General features: G+C 43.1%; 1 protein-coding gene across 1 annotated transcript; it reads left to right on the top strand.

The window, feature by feature from the left end:
- Nucleotides 1-14,272: 14,272 nt before the first annotated feature.
- On the top strand, nucleotides 14,273-19,214 carry TMEM88B (transmembrane protein 88B). Its single transcript, XM_051988826.1, has 2 exons — nucleotides 14,273-15,320; nucleotides 16,957-19,214. The coding sequence occupies exons 1-2, from the start codon at nucleotides 15,051-15,053 to the stop codon at nucleotides 17,230-17,232; spliced, it is 546 nt and encodes a 181-aa protein (XP_051844786.1). The 5' UTR covers nucleotides 14,273-15,050; the 3' UTR covers nucleotides 17,233-19,214.
- The last annotated feature ends 246 nt before the right edge of the window (nucleotides 19,215-19,460 follow it).

Below are 19,460 nucleotides of genomic sequence, written 5' to 3'. Positions count from 1 at the left end.
CTTCTCTCCTTTGGATCTTAATTTTCTTACACAACATAATGAATATGGAAATATGTTTCCAAGAATTGCTGTCTAGGGGAAGGAGAAGGGAAAAGAGGGAGAAAAAATTGGAACACAAGGTTTTACAAAAGTGAATATTGAAAACTATCTTTGCAAGTACTTTGGGGGGGGGCGCTATTATAGACATAAAAAAATTGTATTGATGTCTTGTTTTTAGGAGAAGGACTTCAGTGTAATAGATGGAGAAGCATCCTGAAGTGAGAAAGACTCAGGTTCAAGTCCCATTTGACACAAGCTAATTATGTCAGGGCAGATGTCTTAACCATTTGTGTTCTGGGCAGCTCTCTGGACCCTGCATTGCTAAAGGGAATTTTTTCACCAAGAAATTTCTGAGAGCAAAGAATTCACAGGTCCAGTCCCTCTCCTTCTATGCATATTTTTCTACTTTTGTTTCTGAATATATCCCTTCCTCCTTCCCTATGCAGTGAGCCATATATATATATTTTTAATTATAGCTTTTTATTTACAAGATATATGCATGGGTACTTTTTCAGCATTGACAACTGCAAAACCTTTTGTTCCAACTTTTCCCCTCCTTCCCCCAGATAGCAGGTTGACCAATACATGTTAAATATGTTAGATTATAAGTTAAATACAATATATGTATACATGTCCAAACAGTTATTTTGCTGTCCAAAAAGAATCAGACTTTGAAATAGTGTACAATTAGTCTGTGACGGAAATCAAAAGTGCAGGCGGACAAAAATAGAGGGATTGGGAATTCTATGTAGTGGTTCATAGTCATCTCCCAGAATTCTTTCACTGAGTGTAGCTGGTTCAGTTCATTACTGCTCTATTGGAACTAATTTGGATCCTTTCATTGTTGAAGATGGCTACATCGATCAGAATTGATCATCATACAGTATTGTTGTTGAAGTATATAATGATCTCCTGATCTTGCTCATTTCACTCAGCATCAGTTCATGTAAGTCTTGGAGGCTTGGGCCTCTCTGTATTTATCCTGCTGGTCATTCCTTACATAATTCATTCATAATATTCATATATCACAATTTATTCAGCCATTCTCCAATTAATGGGCATCCACTCAGTTTTCAGTTTCTGGCTGAGATGACCACGTATTTTGAAATCAGTTGGAGTCAGGAATTCAGGTTAAGGGAAAATCCTCAATCTTTATTCTTTGCGGAGGTGAAGGGGGATGGATCCCTTGTCCAGGATTCATCAGTTCATAGGTTGTCCTCATTTGTTGCCATCTCTTTCATTAATAATGAGACCAAAGGCCTGAGCTGGAAATGCCCTCATAGTTTCCAATTTTTGTATCTTTGACACCTAGCCCAGTCCCTGGCACATAGTAGTTACTTAATAAATGTTTGCTAATTTGGATCGGGTTGAATAAAGTATTGCCTTAAGGTCTGAGGGGGAAAGGTGCTAGCTACTTTTACTGTTCAAGCTCTTCACTGGGGCACAGATTTGGAAGGAGTAAAAAGGAGAGTGTTTCCCAGGGGGGCTTCCTTCAAGGAGTTTTCCAATGGCATCTTGGATAAGTCTTTTCCCTTTCTGGGTCTCAGTTTCCTCTTCTAAAAGATGAGGGGTTGGACTTTCTGATCTTTAAGGTACCCTGCAGTTCTAAACCCTGTATATCAGAGGTCCTCAAACTTTTAAAATAGGAGGCCAGTTCATTGTCCCTCAGACTGGTGGAGGCCTATAGTAAAAACCAAAAACTTTGTTTTGTGGGCCTTTAAATAAAGAAATTTCATAGCCCTGGGTGTGGGGGATAATCTTCCTCAGCTGCCGCATCTGGCCCTGGCGGGCATAGTTTGAGGACCCCTGAATATATGTTTGAATTTATTTAGTGTTTTATTTTTCCTCAGTTACATGTAAAACAATTTATAATAGTCATTTTAAAAATGTTTGAGTTCCAAACACTTTTTCTCCCTCTGCTCCCTCCTCATTGAGAAGGCAAGAAATTTGCTAGAGGTTATGTGTGCATTCATATAAAACAGCAGCTCTCTCTGTGTGACTCCCAGATCTCTATATCCTGCATTCGTTTCTCTCTTGAGCTCCATTCACATCACCAATTCCCTATTCAACATTACCTGGATGTCCCATAGGCATTTCAGACACACCAGTACAAAATGGAACTCATCTTCTGGGCCAACTTCCTCACCATTATCCATGCAGTCACCAAGACCAGCACTTATCCTCTCTTATCCTCCCCAGGCATCGATTGCCAGCTCTACCACTGTGACATCTCTTACATCCATCCCCTTCTCATGCTCACCAGCCTCCTCCGGGCCCTCATCACCTCTCCTTTTGGCCCTCCCTGCCTCCCGATCTTCCCTCTCTTGGATCCATTCTCCACACAGAAACCAAACTGATACGCCTGAAACAAATATCGAACATGTCATTGCCTTCCTCAAGAAGTCTCAGTGGCTCCCTAGTATCGCCAGCATAAAAATACAAATGCTTTGTCATTGAAAATGCAGTGGAAATCTGTTTTTCTAAACGAATTTCATATTATCCTCCCTCATGTTCTCTTGGTTCCAGCCAAACTGTCCCACTCCATCTTCCTCATACCCAACACTCCATCTCCTCCCTTTGTTCTTTTGCATCTTCTCCTTTCAAGGCTCAACTCAAGTACTCAGATACTTTGCTGTTTCCCCCCTACATTGAAACCGTTCTTCCTCTGCCTAAAATTACTGTGTTTATTTACACTGTGGACTTCTGTTTTCTGACCTATGTACATGTTTCCATCCATTAAAATGACAACTTTCTTAACGTCAGGAGTGGTTTTATTTCCCTGCATCTGACATCCTGGGAAACTAGGTGCTTGTTGAATTGAATAGATGATTGGCTATTTCCACAACCGTCTAGAATCCTGAACCTAAAACGTGCTGGAGAGCTCCATCCACGAGAAGCGCCTAGGTGGTATGCACGTTGCAGGGGTTCTAGAGGCAGGAAGACCCAGCCTTAATAAACTCTGAACCTCTGTTTTGCCTCAGTTTCCTCACCTGTAAATAAGGATAAAACTAGGCCCTACCTCCTAGAGTCACCGTGAGGAAAGAAAGAGATCACATTTGTAAATACGTGCATTAACACTTTGTTTATTTTTTTATTTCCTCCCTTCCCTCTTATCCCCGGACAAGGCTGAGATGAGGCAGTATGATGTGGCAGGAAGGGTATAGATTCAGAAGTATGGAATCTAAATTTCATTCTGCAGTCTACTCCCTCTTGATCCCCACCCATCTCTAAGCCTGACTTCTAAAAATGAGGGGATTGTATCAGATGATCAGAAGGATCCTTTGGCCCTGCCATTGATGCCTTTCTCTTGGTTACCCTTCCCTTCCTTGGATCTACTGACTCTAATCTTTTTTGATTCAAATCTGAACTTTCTGATCATCTCCTTTCTTATATCACCCTCTTGTTCCCACCATTAAGTATGGGCATCCCCCAAGGCTCTATCCAGGGAGTTCTTTTCTCTCTATACTCTCTGTACACCAGCTCCTGTGAGTTAAATGCTCATTCCTCTATAGACGAATCCTACAGATTAGGGATGGATATATGTGTGTGTTTGTGGCTGGATATGTGTGTTTATGTGTATATATATATATATACATCCCTAATCTCTTTCCTGAATAACCTTAATTTCCCATGGCCAACTTGCTTATTGGGCATTTCTCATCTCTTTGTTCTATAGACATCTTAAATGCCCTTGCAGCCACTCTGATTAAATGGTTCTTCCCAGAACCTCCATTTTAAAGCCCAAGACAGTCAGGTCTTCATTTCTCCCAGGATACACTCCTGACTCTCATGGACTTTCTCTTGGGCACGGGATGTGTTTTAGGGGTTAGTACCTTTATCTTTTTCCTGAGAGCAGAGACCACCTTGCTTTCTGCTTATATTTCTATTCCCAGCACTTAGCACCATTCCTGGCATATAATAAGAGCTGGTTTACTTGACTAACTCAACGTATACAAAGCAGAATTCATGATATGTCTCCCAGAGACATCTCTCCCCCAACCTTTTCCATCTCTGTAAAGGACCCCTTGATGTACCCCCTTCACTCAAGTTCCCAATCTTGGAGTCATCCTTGACTCTTTCCTCTTTCTCACACTCAATCAGTTGCCCAGACTTGACCAATTCTACCTTCACAAGACCTCTAGCATCATCCCCTCCTTTCACTCATGGCCTCTGGGCCAATTCAGGCCATCATCACCCTTCACTTAGACAATCACAATAGCTTCCTAAATGACTTCCCTATTTCCAGTTTTCCCTCTTCAATCCAGATCTCTTTGTAACTTCTGAATTGATATAGATAAACCCTTGATCTAATTTATCACTCTCCAACTCAAAACACTTAATGGCTCCCTCTTATTGCCCTTAGGATAAATACAAAATCTCAGCAGGACATTTGAAGTTTCTGTGGTTTGACTTTCACCTATCTTAACAGTTTAGTTCAATATTACTCCCCTTCAGGGAGTACAGGGAGAACACTATGAAAGTGTTCCCTATTGCTCGTTTTCTCTCTTCCATTGGCTGTACTCTCTAACTGGAATATATGTCCCTCCTCATCTTACTTTCTGGAATCCTTAGCTTCCTTCAAATCATATCTCTGGGGCAATCTCTTATCAAAGGCCATTTCTGAAGCCTCCTTGAGAACCCAGAGAATCTTCTCTTCCCAGAATGGATTTTTTTTTCTTTGCCTCAATTATTACCTAGTTTTAATCACTGAATGGGTGCAGCCTAGTCAAACTAAGACCTAGAGAAGATGTTAGCTTAAAAAGGCCAAGGTCTCCCACCACATCCAGGGCCATCTCCAGTCATCCTGATCTATGTCTTGCCACTGGACCCAGATGGCTCTGGAAGGGAAAGTGAGGCTGATGACTTTGTATAGTCCACCCTCACTGAAATCCAATTCACTTGCAAGTGATATCATGGTCCTCTTCAAAAATGAAGAGCAAAGAACAATCTCCTGCTGCCTTACTTTGCATATGCTTTTTATTATATATGCTGCATTCTCCCCTCCCTTAGAATGGAGAATAATTTTGTTTTTATTTTGTAACTCTAGCACCTAGAATAGCTCCTGATTCCAAAGAGCTATTTAAATGTTCATTGAATTAAACTGAGTTAATACCATCTCTGAGAAGAGTTTGGGAGGAGAAACTACACTACTAGATTGAGTAGACATATGAAGGTTTAAAGCTCAGAGCCCTCAGAGATTCCTCAGATAACAAGTTTCTTCACAGGGCCAAAGTCTTAAGTTTCCTTATCTGGGAAGTCTGATGCAAGGTGAAGTGAGCAGAACAACAGGAACTTTATACACAGTAACAACAACATTGTGAAAGACTTAGCTATTTTCAGCAATACGACGATTCAAGACAATCCTGATGGACTTGTGAAAAAAGCTATCCACTTCCAAAAAAAGATCTGATAAAGTCTGAATACAGGTTGAAACATATATTTTAAAAACTTTATTTTTCCAAGAGGGAGGAGGGGTTGTTTGTCTGTTTTCTTTCTCAACATGGCTAACATGTTTGCATATGAAATACCTCTCTCTCTCTCTCTCTCTCTCTGTCTCTCTCTCTGTCTCTCTTCCCCCCCATATATATATATTTATTTATTTCTCTGGGGAGAGTATGAGGAAATTGTAAGGGAGAGAGAAAGGAAATGAGGGAAAATATTTTTAATAAATATTGAAAAGTGACATGTAATTGGAAAAAAATAAAATATTTTTTTAAAAATGGACTCCCTTGAGACCTTCTGAATAATTCTGTTCTGCTTCTTGGAGAGGAGCCAAGAGATAATCAGACCTTCCAACTCAATGTTCAGCTTTCAGAACCTCAGACCCATTGTTCATGGCACTAGTCTCTGCCAATTAAATGGGGGCATTCCAAATTATTTGCAAAAGACTCTACCCCCTGGCCCAGTCTCTTTGACTGCTAAAACACATCCCATGCCAGAGAGGCTACACCAGCTGGTGGGTTGTTGTCCTTTGTACTTGAAGATCACCAAAATGGCATCATCGTTAAAATCGTTACAGTGTGTCCACCTGTGGCTGATCAGATCAATACGAACTCAGAATGCTCAGCCACAGGTTAGACATAACTAGTCCATGTGAGCACTTGGGGGCTTCTCTAACCTTGAACACCTTGTATTTCTTCTGAGAAACTTCAATTCTGCTTTGCTCCTAGATGTTCTGATAAGGGCACGCCATGTTGGTGGTCCTATGTCAATGTCTCCCATATCATACAATCAATTCTAAAATTCTTTTTTTTTTTTGTACAAAAGTATATATAGCTGTTTTATTTGTAATTGTGAATAAAATGTGGGGACAACTTACATGTATAGTTGGAGAATGGCTGAATAAATCATGGCATATTGATATCATTAAATATAAAGGTATTATAAAAATGGCGAATATGAAGAATATAAGAAATATGGAAAGAAATTCTAAAGTTCTTAAAAGAGGCCTTGAGAGTGTCCTTGTATCGCGTTTCCTGACCACCTTGTGAGCGCTTGCCCCGTGTGAATCCTCCGTAAAATAGTCTTTCTGGCAAGCAGACACTTGACATTCGAGCAAGGTGGGCAATGGAGCTGTGCCCTCTGCAGTAGAGTTGGAATGCTTGGCAGTTTAGTTTAAGAAAGAACCTGAGGGTCTGATATCCTGCCAGGAGATCTTCAGAATCTCCCTAAGATAATTCAAATGGAAGCAATACAGTCTCCTGGCATGGCGCTGGTCCACTGCCCAGGTTTCACAGGTCACAAGGAGGTCAGAGTAGGTACAGCACTACCTTGCTTAAGGTCACAGGTGTAGTTCTGCATATATACGCTAGGTGGCAATGCAGCTTGGGGAGCCAAGAAAATTTGGGCTAAGGAATACTTTTAATCACCTAGGATTTTTTTTTTTAAGTTTTATTATGCATTTTATTTCTAACAAATGGTTGTTTAATCCTCTCTAGACCAAAATTTCCCTCCTGATAAAGACAACTAATTAAGCAAAAACACAGAATTCTGTCCTAATGGTCCTATCAACCCTACTCCCCTCTACTTCTTTTGAGGGAGGAGGTACATTGTATTATCTCTTTTCTGGAATTTTCATTGATTTTTTCTATTATTCGGAGTTTTGGTTCCTTTCAGCAATCATTTTACTTAAAGACTTTTAATCCTTATGTCTATTATTGATCTAGTTCTTTTTTTTTTTAGCCTTTTTTTCTGAATATAAGCCTTTTATTTTTATTTTTTTTACAGTCTATGTAATTAAATTTAAAATTTTTCAATAGTATCTTATTTTTCCAAATACATTTAAAATAGTTTTCAACATTCATTTTTTTATAATAACTTTTATTGACAGAATCCATGCCAGGGTAATTTTTTTTACAACATTATCCCTTGCACTCGCTTCTGTTCCGATTTTTCCCCTCCCTCCCTCCACCCCCTCCCCTAGATGGCAAGCAGTCCTATATTTGTTAGATAGGTTGCAGTATATCCTAGATACAATATATGTTTGCAGAACCGAACAGTTCTCTTGTTGCACAGGGAAATTTGGATTCAGAAGGTAAAAATAACCCGGCAAGAAAAACAAAAATGCAAATAGTTCACATTCATTTCCCAGTGTTCTTTCTTTGGATGTAGCTGCTTCTGTCCATCATTTATCAATTGAAACTGAGTTAGGTCTCTTTGTCAAAGAAATCCACTTCCATCAGAATACATCCTCATACAATATCATTGTTGAAGTGTATAATGATCTCCTGGTTCTGCTCATTTCACTTAGTATTCATCTGGTTCTAACTTATTTGTCAGGGCATTGGTTCATATTAGTCTTCTCAAATTTCTCTTAACTTCTCATGTTCCTCATTTTTTTCTGTCCAATAAACAAGCTATTATTAATCTTCTCAAATTTATCTTCTCATGTTCCTCGTTTCTTACTGCCCAATAAACAAGCTATTATCTTCACATACAATAGCTTTTTCAACCATTCCCTCAACTGATAGAAACCCACTCTGTCTCAGGTTCTCTGATTCAAGGGAAAGATGCTATATACATTTTGATTTATGGAACCCAATTCCTACTCAAGGAACTGCATATGGAGGGGGATGTGGCTCCTGAATGGCAGAGACAATTCTGAATTCAACATTGTTTTGGGCAGCCTTCCTGAGTTGGATCCAGAGCTTCTGTAGAGAGATAGGTAGACTCAGGGACACACCAGGAAGGAAAGAGAAAAAGTCTCTGGAAGAGTGGAACCCTTCCCCATTTCCCTGGACTTTCATTAAGTTCTAGAAACTGCTAAAAGGGAGAGACTGGATGAGATTGTTCCCATCATTCTGTTTCCTTGTCTGAGTTGAGATCTCTTCTTGTTCCCAGCTGATGAGCTCCATCATTCTTGTATATTCTTTGATATATCCTAATAATTCTAATAATGTCTCCAATTCCTGGTTCCATGAAAGAATATTTTTACTCATCATTTGCTATTTGTAGTGGTCTTTTGTGTAACCACTATTTGATAGGAAAGGGTTAAGCTGGCCCAGCCTAAGCCAAGGACTTGTCTCCCGCCTTAAGTGTGACCACCAAAACAGGTTTCCTTCTGAACCCAAACTCAAATACCCTTAGGCTAGAGAGACAGCTGATTGAGAAGTGGCAGGTGGGTATAATTTGCCCTGCTACCCCTCTCTGAAACTGAGGTCTCCCTGGCCCATCCTCCAGCCCACTCCCACCCCAGCTAGCATCCTGGCCCTTTTCCTCTCTACAGAAATTGCCCAGAGACAGAAAGATGACAGGATACATTATTTAAGCACCCCAAATAGCTGCTGGATAACTAGGTACAAAACATCAGTCTTCTGATGTCAAGGAAGGGGTTTTAATGTGTTATTAATGACAGGAAGTCACATATTTACTCTTCTTACCAAAGGTCATAGACTTAGCTGGAATGAACTTCAGAGGCAGTCTAATCCAGTTCATTTTCCAGGCAAAATAGCTGAGGTTCAGAGAGAGGAGTAATTCACCTGAAGTCATACCAATATTAAGCATCAAAGGTAAGATTTAAATTTAGGGCTTCTGATTCTTGAGACGGTATATTTTCCATCATACCGTGCTACTGCTTCTTTTTCCTCCTCCCATGACTTCAATACTTATAAATCTGGAGATCTAGAAAGCTTTATGAGGTCTGGGCTCCTCTAGTCTCCCCTTAACTCAGTCTTTTAAAGTACCAGTAGAATGTCACCTTCTTGAATACAAGATCTGTATTATTTTCTTTTTATCTATTGATCCTAAATATAACAATAGTTAAAGAGATTGAACTGAATCATCTAATTAAATTTAACCTAGTCCCATTTTACAGACAAGGACATTGAGACTTATAGGTTGAATATAGATCCTATAAAAAGTCAGTGAGGGATTAGAATTTATCAATTGAACATTAAACTGTGCAGAGTCCTGCCCAGAAGTAAAAAGACAAAGGGTAGCTGTTATGGGCCAGAACTCTGAACTTGAAACAAAAGATTCTTACAAGGTACTAAGTCGGTGGAATTGATAGAGACAATAGTTATCTCATTTAGCATGGTTCAGTATGATTGATCTGATCCTACAAGGTGTTATGGGCCAGAACTTGAAACAAGGTACTAAGTGGAATTGAGGAGACAATGGTTAAATCTAGTTTAGCATTGATTTAATCCTACAATAAATAATGGTTTTCTAGTGATGTAATGATTGGTGTATACTCAGTGTGGGGCATATAAGCAAGAAGCTCTCAGGGACAGAAGGACAAGCGCTAGAAGCTCTCGGAGCCTCAGCCAGGATTCAGTCGGGAAGATTCAGAAGCCAGAAAAGGCAGTCAGGAACTCAAGCTCTCGGAACCAAGACTAGACTGAAAGGCTTTCCTAGCCCCAGGAAGGAGATAATAAAGGATCTGGACTATAACAAAGCTAACCGGGTGGCAGGAAAGGAGACAAGACTTGGAAAGAGATAATAAACGATTTTGACTTTAACCCCTGGCTACTCGTGTGGAGATTACTGAACTGAAACGAAGACTGCTCCCAGAGAACCCCAAGAAAACCTCAACAGAGAATATTACAGGAGATGAACTTAATAATGCAATGCAAAGGCAGTGGCTGGCTGTCCTATTAATATAAAACTCTCAGCTGCTACAGTAGGACTTATTAAGTTTAAGATTATTTCTGAGGTGGTGACAAAAAAGGCAAGTCTGTGAAATGACCAAATAAATTGCCAAGAAAACAGAAAAGTAGAAGAAATATAAACAAGTACTCTAGGACAGGAGAGCCAAATGTAGCAGCTCTGCTGATGAACTAGTCAGACTAGGGCAGAAGTGGAAGGAGCAGAAATCAGCCAGGATGGCTTTGGGAAGGTGCAAGACCAGAATCAGTTGGTTCAGGGAGAACAAAAAAATAAATGATCTGAGCTCACCTTTGGAAATTCCCACCAGGAAGAAGGAGGAGGAAAAGAAACTTAAAAGGAGATTTGGAAATCAAGCCAAAACAGTCATAGAAGGTCAGAATTCCTGGCAATTACAAGTGAGTTTGGGCACCCCCAAAGAGCAAAGTGATCCTGTGTCTTCAGGGCCAGACAAGAAACCAGTTCTGCAGTTTGGAAATCCCCATGCACCCCAAGGTTCAAGAGATAGAGCAGATAGTGCTTTTTTACCCAGAAATCCAAAGGCCATCTGTAAACAGCCTGCCCAACTTAATCAATCTGATAGTTTAATACAAAACTTCTTTAACTGTGGATCTTGATCCCATGTGGGGTCATATAATTGAATATGGGAATCATGAATATTTTGGCAACAGTAAAAGGTCTCAAATATTGCCACCAAGGTTCAATTCTTTATATAAAAATAAAAAAGCACAGCCATCTCATAAGTGTGTAAATTTGCTTTCTTTTTTAAAAATGGTAAAATGTTTACCAAAAAATTGTTTTAAAATAAATTGCTTATGATTAATTATCAGTAATAAACAGTGATTTGTGTGTCTATTTTGTATATCTCTATACTGGGTTGGCGTAAAAATTCTCAGGCAAAAAGGAGTCACGAGTGGGAAAACAAACCCTGATTCAGAAGACCCTGAAGAGGACAGTGATAATGATGAAAAACCTCCCAGTAGGTTTTTATATACGCATGGGACAGGCTTTTGCTTTGATTCCAGCCTTGATGTTCACAAGAAGTGATCCCTCTGTGAATTAATGTTGTCTCCCAGTTACAATCAGAAGAAGGATGAAGAACATGTCAAAAGATGTGTCCCATGTGCAATGAGCAGTTTCTTCCAAACTATGATCAGCAAGGGTTTGAAAGGCATGTTCAAGCCCATTTTGATGAAAATACTTTAAATCTGACTAAAATATCATTTTTTATTATGAATTATTCCAGTTTACCATTTTTAAAAAAGATCATTTCTAATAAACTATATCTGATTTAAAAACATCCACTCCAGTTTTCTTACTATTTACATGTTACCCGTGTACAATTCAGTGGAATTAGGGCCAGGATCAATATTAAGCTTATCGGCATATAGCAATTTAACTCACCCTTTTTAAAAATAGAAAGAAGTTCTTTGTATCTTTATTCTCCATTTGGGAACACTGTATCAATAAAGACTACAGGGATTATGTTAATATGACAACAGGAAAATGTTAGGTAAAGAAAAGAACATAATAGTTTCTCTTAAATAGATGATTGAGCATGATTAGATATTATGTAACAAAAAGTATTTCTGATAGCAATCTTGTATTGCTGTTGTCCTTTGTCCTTGTTCTCAAAGAGGATATAACTTCAGGGAGGGGATGTCACATGACATAAAAATGAATTGGATTTCAGTGAGCCAGGACTGTGCTTTCTCCTCCAGAGCCATCTGGGTCCCGTGGCAAATATAGATCAGGACAATTGGGGATGGGCCTGGATCTACTGGGAGACCTTGGCTTTTTTTAAGCTAAAATCTTTAACAGGTCTTAGTTTAATTGAGGCAATACCCATTCAGTGCTTAAGGCTAGGTAGTAATTGAGGCGAATAATCTCTTTAATCTAGTCAGGAAAAAAAAAAAACTAAATAAATAAATCTGGGAGGAAAAGACACTGAAGGTTTCCAGCCAAATCTGAGTCAATCAGGACCCAAATAATGACCAAATAGAGCTTGGCCTGGTATCTATTTTGTATGGCAATTCTTTGGACAACTTTCAGAAAATGACAAAATTTATCCCTAATTTATCTTAGGTACAGTTTCTTAATCCTCTTTAGAAGTTTAGATGCAGGGATGATGAGATTACATGCTGGCAATATCACAAATAACCTCTTGCACATATGGCATGTTTGCCTTAGGAATTAATCTAGAAAGCACATTTTGTTTTAATCCTGTATTTTTATGAATAAAAACCTATTTTAATTAAAAAGCTTTTTTTTCCAACCAGAATCCTGTCAGGGTTATTTATCAATAATGGGGAGGATAAGATAAGTATAAAAGATATAAATATCAATATGCTAGGTGGCCAAACAAAGGAGACGAATCTCCTTTGGAGACAGGAGACTAGTATTGTCCTGACAGATGGCAATGAGCCTGGAAGGAGAGAGCTACCAAGTTAAGAGGCATCTCTAGTAGGACAAAGGATGTGCCTACTTGTTTGGGACAAAAAGACCTATCCAAATTAACTACTCAGAGATCACTCATAGAAAGCAGATTTATTTATTAGAATCTCAAGAAGCGGACCCCATACTGGTCCATGAGCCAAATTCACAGCAGGAGAGAGCCACTCCCTTGAAAATGTCCATAGCTTTTATACATTTCAGACAAAGAATCTCCAAAATCCCCCCCTCTATATGTTGTGATTGGTCACAAAAATCTTTATTCCCCTACTTGGTCAGTGGAATGCAGTAGACAAAATGATATACAGCTTCGGCCACATAATCCCTTCTTTGGACAACGGGACGCAGTCCAGGCCTTATCTAAAATCACGCGACTGGGGCCTAGCTAACACTCTCTGATCAATATGTGCTTAATCTGTAAATTCTTCACTTTTCCACACAGATTGAATTTCCCAGCCCATAAATGAGTGGGTCCTGATGCCTCACAAGCTCCTCACACCTGTGCCTCATTTACATCTCCAATAACAAAAACTCGCAGGGTGGCTGGAGCCAGAGGTCTGAGCAGGACTTGGAGAGTGCACTAGCTGGGCTGGGAAGGAAGACCTTTGAAAGGTTGTTTCACACTGACACTCCCAGTCCCATAATCCATTCTGACAGATGGGCCTCTCTTTACCCCTTTATTGAAATATCAAGGTCTCCAGGACCACACCAACCTACCTTTCATCCCCCTAATTACCCTTTCATTGTCTCCAATGCCAGGCTCAATATTTCAGGGCTTTGGTTACCCCTCTCCCTTTCATACCCTCCCTACTCTATGTCTAACATCCTTCTCCTCCCCCTAGATACCATCCAAGATGCGACACTCCATTTTCTGGCACCACTTCCCCCACTCATCTGCACTATTGAAATAAGTCCCTCTTCTTGCCTACAGTCTCTTTTTCCCTTTTGAATACATCTTTCACACAGCTGCCGAAATCATTTTCCCAAGGCACAGGTCTAATTATGATCCTTCCTTGGAAAACAAAATTAAAAAGAAATAAAACAAAACAAACAAAAAAAATCTTTGAATGACTCCCTATTGCCTCCAGGATAAATTTGGACTCTTTCAAGCTGGAACATATTTCCCAAGAATTCCCAATTTCCAGGAGGGAACTTCTTTTCAACTTCACTGATGGGACTAGGCTTGAGGAGACTGAGGATGGGGGAACAGGGGGGGAAGGAGAAGAAAAGTATGAAGCAGAATGCTGCCTTTTCCAGCACTATTCATAATTGAAAAGTCTCTTTAATTGGGGTTTCTGCAATCTTGAAATTAATAACTAGGTGGTTCAGTGGATAGGACATTAAATCTGGAGTCAAGGAAAACTCATTTTTCTTAGTTCAAATCCAGCTCCAGACACTTTCTAACTGTGTGATCTTTGGGCAAGTTACTCCAGAGGCAAACCACTCTAATATCTTTGCCAAGAAAACCCCAAATGAGGTCACAAAAGTCAGATATGACTGAAAAATGAATGAACAACAACATGGAGATTTTAAGAATGAATTCTTCCAATAAATGTTGCAAAATTACAAAAATGAAGTTTGGCCCCAAAGAAAATGTAGAAGACTCCTGTTTCTTCAGTGAAGGAGGGGGACCCATAGGTGTTAATGTTGTATATCTTGTCAGATGTCTTTTCGTGTGTTAATTAGCTTTGCTGGGGGTTATTTCTGTTTTCAAAATTTCTTTGTTCTATGGGATGAGTCTCTGGGCAAGGGGAGGGGGCTGGATAAAGGGGGAAAGGTGATTTTAGGGGCCCTTCTTCACTAGAAAGGCTGGGGGGTGAAAGGGGGAATGTTGGCTTCTTCCCAAAGGCAGGATATTTTCCACCCTGCCTCTAGAACTAGAACTGGTTAGCAGAGGAAGTGAGAGGGATTGGCATCTATGGGCATGGGGTGAGGGAGGGAACTTGGGGCACTGAGCAGGGAAGGCTGGGAACAGGGGAGGGGGGGGAGAGCAGCCCTGCCTTTAGAAGCATCACAATGAGCTGAGACTGCCTCTAGCTCTGAGCTCCAAGTGGCCCCAGCTGTGCTTGAGTGAGGAGGAGAAGATGCTTGGGATGAGGGGAGAGAAATACTCAACGCGGAGGCAACGTGGACCTCTGTGGCCTGCAAATGACTGATCCTCTTATGCCTAGCCTGGAGTCTGAGTCCGGACCCCTCCAAGCCACTGGCTCCAAATGGACTGAGGGGTCAGGAGAGAAGGTTGAAGGCTAGCAAGCTCAAAATACTGCAGGACTCCTTTCAGGGAGAGGGCAGAAACTAAGGCCCCAAGAGGATAAAAGACTCCAGACTGCCCATTCTCCTCAGTAACAGGGCATGCCCCAGGGGGAGCTAGTAGGTCAAAACCACAAGAGCTGAGGGGGCTCAAGACCACCCAAATTGTCTTCCTGCCTTCTGAAGACTGCATCAGGCCCAAGAGGATGTCTGAAACCGAGCTGGAGGCCGAAGTGGAGGATGGGGTGTCTGACACTTCGCCCATGCTGCCTGGGCCCCACTCCCTCCGTCTGAAAGTCCCCCATCTTCGCCCAGAACCCCTGGGTCCTGCCGGGCGCTGCCTCTGGGCGCTGATGCTGGCCACTGCCAACCTGACACTCCTCCTTCTCCATCTGCTGCTGCCTCTTGCAGTCTTCTCTGTGGCCCTGCTGCCATCAGCTGCTGTGGTCTACGTGGGCTTCCACTGTCACTCCAGGGTGAGCTACAGACTGGAGAGGGCGGGGGTGGAGGGGAGGGAGACGAAGATGGGAGACCTGGATTGGGTTCAGAGGTTGGGCCAGGGGACTGAGAGAATTTAGCGGTGCTGGGACCCAGGGAATGAGGGAATCTGACTCTAGAATATAGGAGGAGGAAGAGGGCTGAGGAAGAGGTCCTGTAGTTAGAGAGGCAAATAGAAGGCTAAGGACAATTTGGCTCTGGTCTCCTGGGATGGGGTGGGTGGGTCTGAGGGCCCTAGAGAATCGGGCCATAGGTGACTAAGGGCCCTCAAGCACAGATGGTAGGATGGTCTAGGCTGTGATCTGGGTAACCCCATTTTGAACAAAGCCAGCCCCAGGTTTGGGGAGACTGGAATAAAAGGCAGATAAGCAGGATCCCAGCAGGCAAATCTGGGGTTCAGGATTTGGGAACTGCCACAACCCCAGGGGAGGCCTTATAAAAGGGTTGCTTTTTTTAAGGCTCAGGGAGGGCAGAATACCCCCTAAGGTGGCTTTACCCTTGAACTCTTTCAGAGAATCTGGTTCCAAAGAGTTAAGAATAGGCTGAGATTCCATGAGGACCTTTGTCTCTCTAGGGTGAGAAGAGCTATTGTTTAGCACGGGGCTGGGGGGCAGGAGGGAAAGAAACAGCTCGATGCCCTCCCCTCCTCCGGAGAGCCTCTCCTCCTGGTACCAGGGGCCACCAGATGGCAAAAGGATGAGGGCCTCCACAAGGACTTTAGGGAGCCAAAGATGATCTAGTCAGGGAGAGTGTGTGTGTGTGTGTGTGTGTGTGTGGTGGAGGGAAGGGGGACCTTGTTTAGTTATTTCAGTCTTATGACCTCTTGGGGGAGTGAAGGGTTTGTTACCCTGCAGTCAGAGAGTACCAAGCATCAACTCCAAGCTGGACACTTGGTCTTCAGGTTCTGGAGATAAAAAAAAAAGACCAACAAACAAAGAAGATATGGCTGTTGGGAACACAACATAACTTTGCTTTACCTCTGGTAGACCTTTTCTTCTCGTGAGCGGATGGTGATGATATAAGGAGCCTGAGAGGCAGTTGCTGTTCTCTGACTGAGAGGCAGTTGCGTTCTTTGACCTCTCTCCTCTTCCCTCTGCCTCTAATTTATCTCATTCCCAGTCTGCAACACCTGTGTCAGCAAAGGCTGCTCCGCAACTCCTTCAGATGTTATGATCCACAGCTGTGGAGGATCTTGGGAGATCTGCCCCTCACAGTGCCCTTAGACATGATCCTTAACATATGGGGGCTGAAATGGATCCCAGTAATGGGAGGTCTCCCCTTTTCCCCTCTCCCTTGCTCTTACAGCCAGAAGAGAGCCGGCTGTGGGGGAGGGCCGATTTGAATAGGATCCTGAGATTCCAAGAATAGAGAGGGGCCCAGAGAATTTCCAGAGGGACAGTGAGGGTCCCAGGAAATCCCAGTCCAGGCCAGAAAGGTATTAGAGAGAGCAGAAAGGTGCTGTTTGTGCCCCACCTCTTCCTACCCATAGAGTGGAGGTGGGGTGTCCCGTCTGTGCCCCACCCTCTCTCCCAGTGCGGGGTGCCGCGTCTGTGCCCTGCCCCCTCCGCAGTGAGAGCGGTGCTGCCGTGCCCACCTCCGTCCCTCCCCCTCCAGGTGCTGCGCTCGGACTCGCGGCCCTGCCGGGCCCTGCTGGATGACCGCAGCTCTTCGGCGCTCATCGTCCTGGGCTTCCTGACGCTGCCCCCGCTGCTGGTGCTGGCCTCGGCCGCTTACGGCCGCCTGATCGGCCGCCTGTGCCCGCTGCTGCCACTGCCGCCCCCACCCTGGGCCGCGGCCTGCACCCGGAGCTCCTCACCTAAGCCCCCTGGAAGCTGCCTGGACCCCCAGGGCAGGGGGGAGGGCGACCGGCAAGCTCTGGAGTGGGTGTGAGTGGGGTCGTGATCGAAGAGCCGTGGGAGGAAGTCCCAGAGCCCTCCCTGGCCAGGTTTCTGAATGCCCACACTGCGGGTGCCCTGGGCACAGGTACTGACTATGGGATCGGAAAGCCACCTCTCATTTTCCACTCCCAGAGACCCCCTCTTCCCCTCCCAGCTCAAACCCTATGCCCTGTTAGCCAGAACTCCTGCACCTCTCTGTTGGGGTAGGTGGAATCTAGAACCAATCTTCTTTGGAAGGGAAGATGAGTTCATAATCCAGGCCTTCTCTTCACCAAAAGACCCTGGGGCAAACCTTCAGTCTCAACCCAAATGTTGTCTGCAGAAAACCCTAGTTTTCTACCACCTCTCCTCAGGGGACCCAAAGCCCCCATCTCCCAGAAAAATGCCACACTCTTGGGACTCAGGAGGTCCAACAGCCCTGCTTAGAGGGCTCAATTACTGATGATCTTGCTCCCAGCTCCCCCATCACCTCATTCCCCACAACCCCAAAGCCACCTCTGCCCCCTTGGGTTTCCCGGACCATGGCTGCTTGAGCAGACACTAGGCCCAAAGTTTCTCCATCCCTGCCCACTCAGCCCCAGATTCAGCCCCTCCAGCCTAGCTGTCCACTTCTCCCCCCGAGTTCCTGATCCCCGGCATTCGGTCAGGAGGCATGCTTGAGACATGGGTCCCGTGCCATGCCAGACCTGGCCTGGAAACGCTGATGAAGCCTCTTTGTCTTTCAGGAACCCTTCCTGCAGCAGCACCCACCCCAGCCTATTGTCTATTCTGAGAGCCAATGAAATAGAGGAAACAGGACTTAGGGAGTCATCCTCCCTTGCCTGACTCCAAAGTCTCCATCCCATCCCATGGCCCCATCCTCAAATACAGAAGGAAGGATTCTGATGAGACTTAGCTGATTCCCCTTCTTCCAACCCCCAGCTCAGACTCTAGTGCTCACTCCTTCCTCAAATAGCATTTTATGCATCTTTGGACAGTAAAATGGAAGCTTCCCCAAGGCCGGGACTTGATTACTTCTTATCCTAGTATTTCTATCTCCTAAAATTACATGAGACAGCAGTGATATCTACAAACCACTTAGCACAATGCCTCCTTCCTAGTAAATAGGGGGAAAGGGAAAAGACAAAAAGCATTTATCTAATGTCTGCTATGTACCACATACTCTGGGGTGTCTGTGTATTCCAGGAGGACCAGCTCCTCCCATGTGAGGGATGGCAGGCAAGGCTGCTCATCCATCTTTGGGGTCCCTGTCATTCCCCCAGTTCTCTCCCATAGCTCCAAGAAGCTGTCGCATGCACAGTTGCCATACCCTGATAAGCTCTCTTGGCCCATGGACTAAACCAAATTGAGAGTAACCCATTGGTTACAAAACCATCAGTGAGTTAAGGGGATGTCTATCCCAAGCTTGTGAAGATTTCCCTTGTCAGATTGGTTGGATGAGAACAATTTGTTCCAAAAGCAGATGAGGCAGGCTCCGTGGAGAACTTTGAGCTTGATCAGACAGAGAAGGCGAGGTCTTCCATCAAAGGCTGGGCCATTGGCAGACATCTTGACTTTTGTCTTGCTGCTGAATTTCTTTCTTTTCTTTTTTTAACTGAAGTTTTTATTTTCAAAACATATGCAAGGATAATTTTTTCAACATTGACCCTTGGAAAAACCTTGTGTTCCAATTCTTCTTCCTTCCCCCCACCTCCTTTCTTATATTTGCCACTGAATTTCAATGATTCTGGAAGAGAGAATGAGGCTGATGACTTTGTAGGACTTTGTAGGAATCCAACTCACACCAAAGTCAAGATGTCACCCTTGATATCACGGATCCTTGTCAAAAACGAAGGACAAACAACAGATATCTCATTTAATTCTCACAATAGTCTGAGGTAGATACTGTTGTTATGCTCATTGGACAGTTGAGGAACAGGCCAATAATGGTTAAGTGACTCCTCTTGTGCTTATTAAATGCTTGTTGGGTTCAAATCCTTAGCTGCTTACTCTCTGTGTGACTTTGGACAAGTCCCTAGGCTTAGATTTGTCATCTATTAAGAAGGGAAGAAAGTAAATTAGATGCTCTCTAGATCAAGGACCCTGTGAATTCAGGAGGCCATCAAACCAATTGGATGAACACTCCATAGCCTCTTGGAGCCAGAAGGGGCCTCACAGACCTTCTGGTCCAATCAGTGTGTAACCAAGATCTCCTCTGCATCCTGCCCTGACAAGTTGAGG

The sequence above is a fragment of the Antechinus flavipes genome, chromosome 3, assembly GCF_016432865.1.
Source record: "Antechinus flavipes isolate AdamAnt ecotype Samford, QLD, Australia chromosome 3, AdamAnt_v2, whole genome shotgun sequence".
NCBI classification, from domain to species: domain Eukaryota; kingdom Metazoa; phylum Chordata; class Mammalia; order Dasyuromorphia; family Dasyuridae; genus Antechinus; species Antechinus flavipes.
Note: the sequence above shows the minus strand (reverse complement) of the source record. Positions and strands in the feature narration are given on the sequence as shown.

Coding starts and splice junctions, on each gene's coding strand:
- TMEM88B (XM_051988826.1), top strand. CDS start 15,051: ATGTCTGAAACCGAGCTGGAGGCCGAAGTGGAGGATGGGGTGTCTGAC. Junction 15,321..16,956: donor GCTTCCACTGTCACTCCAGG/GTGAGCTACAGA, acceptor CTCCCCCTCCAG/GTGCTGCGCTCGGACTCGCG.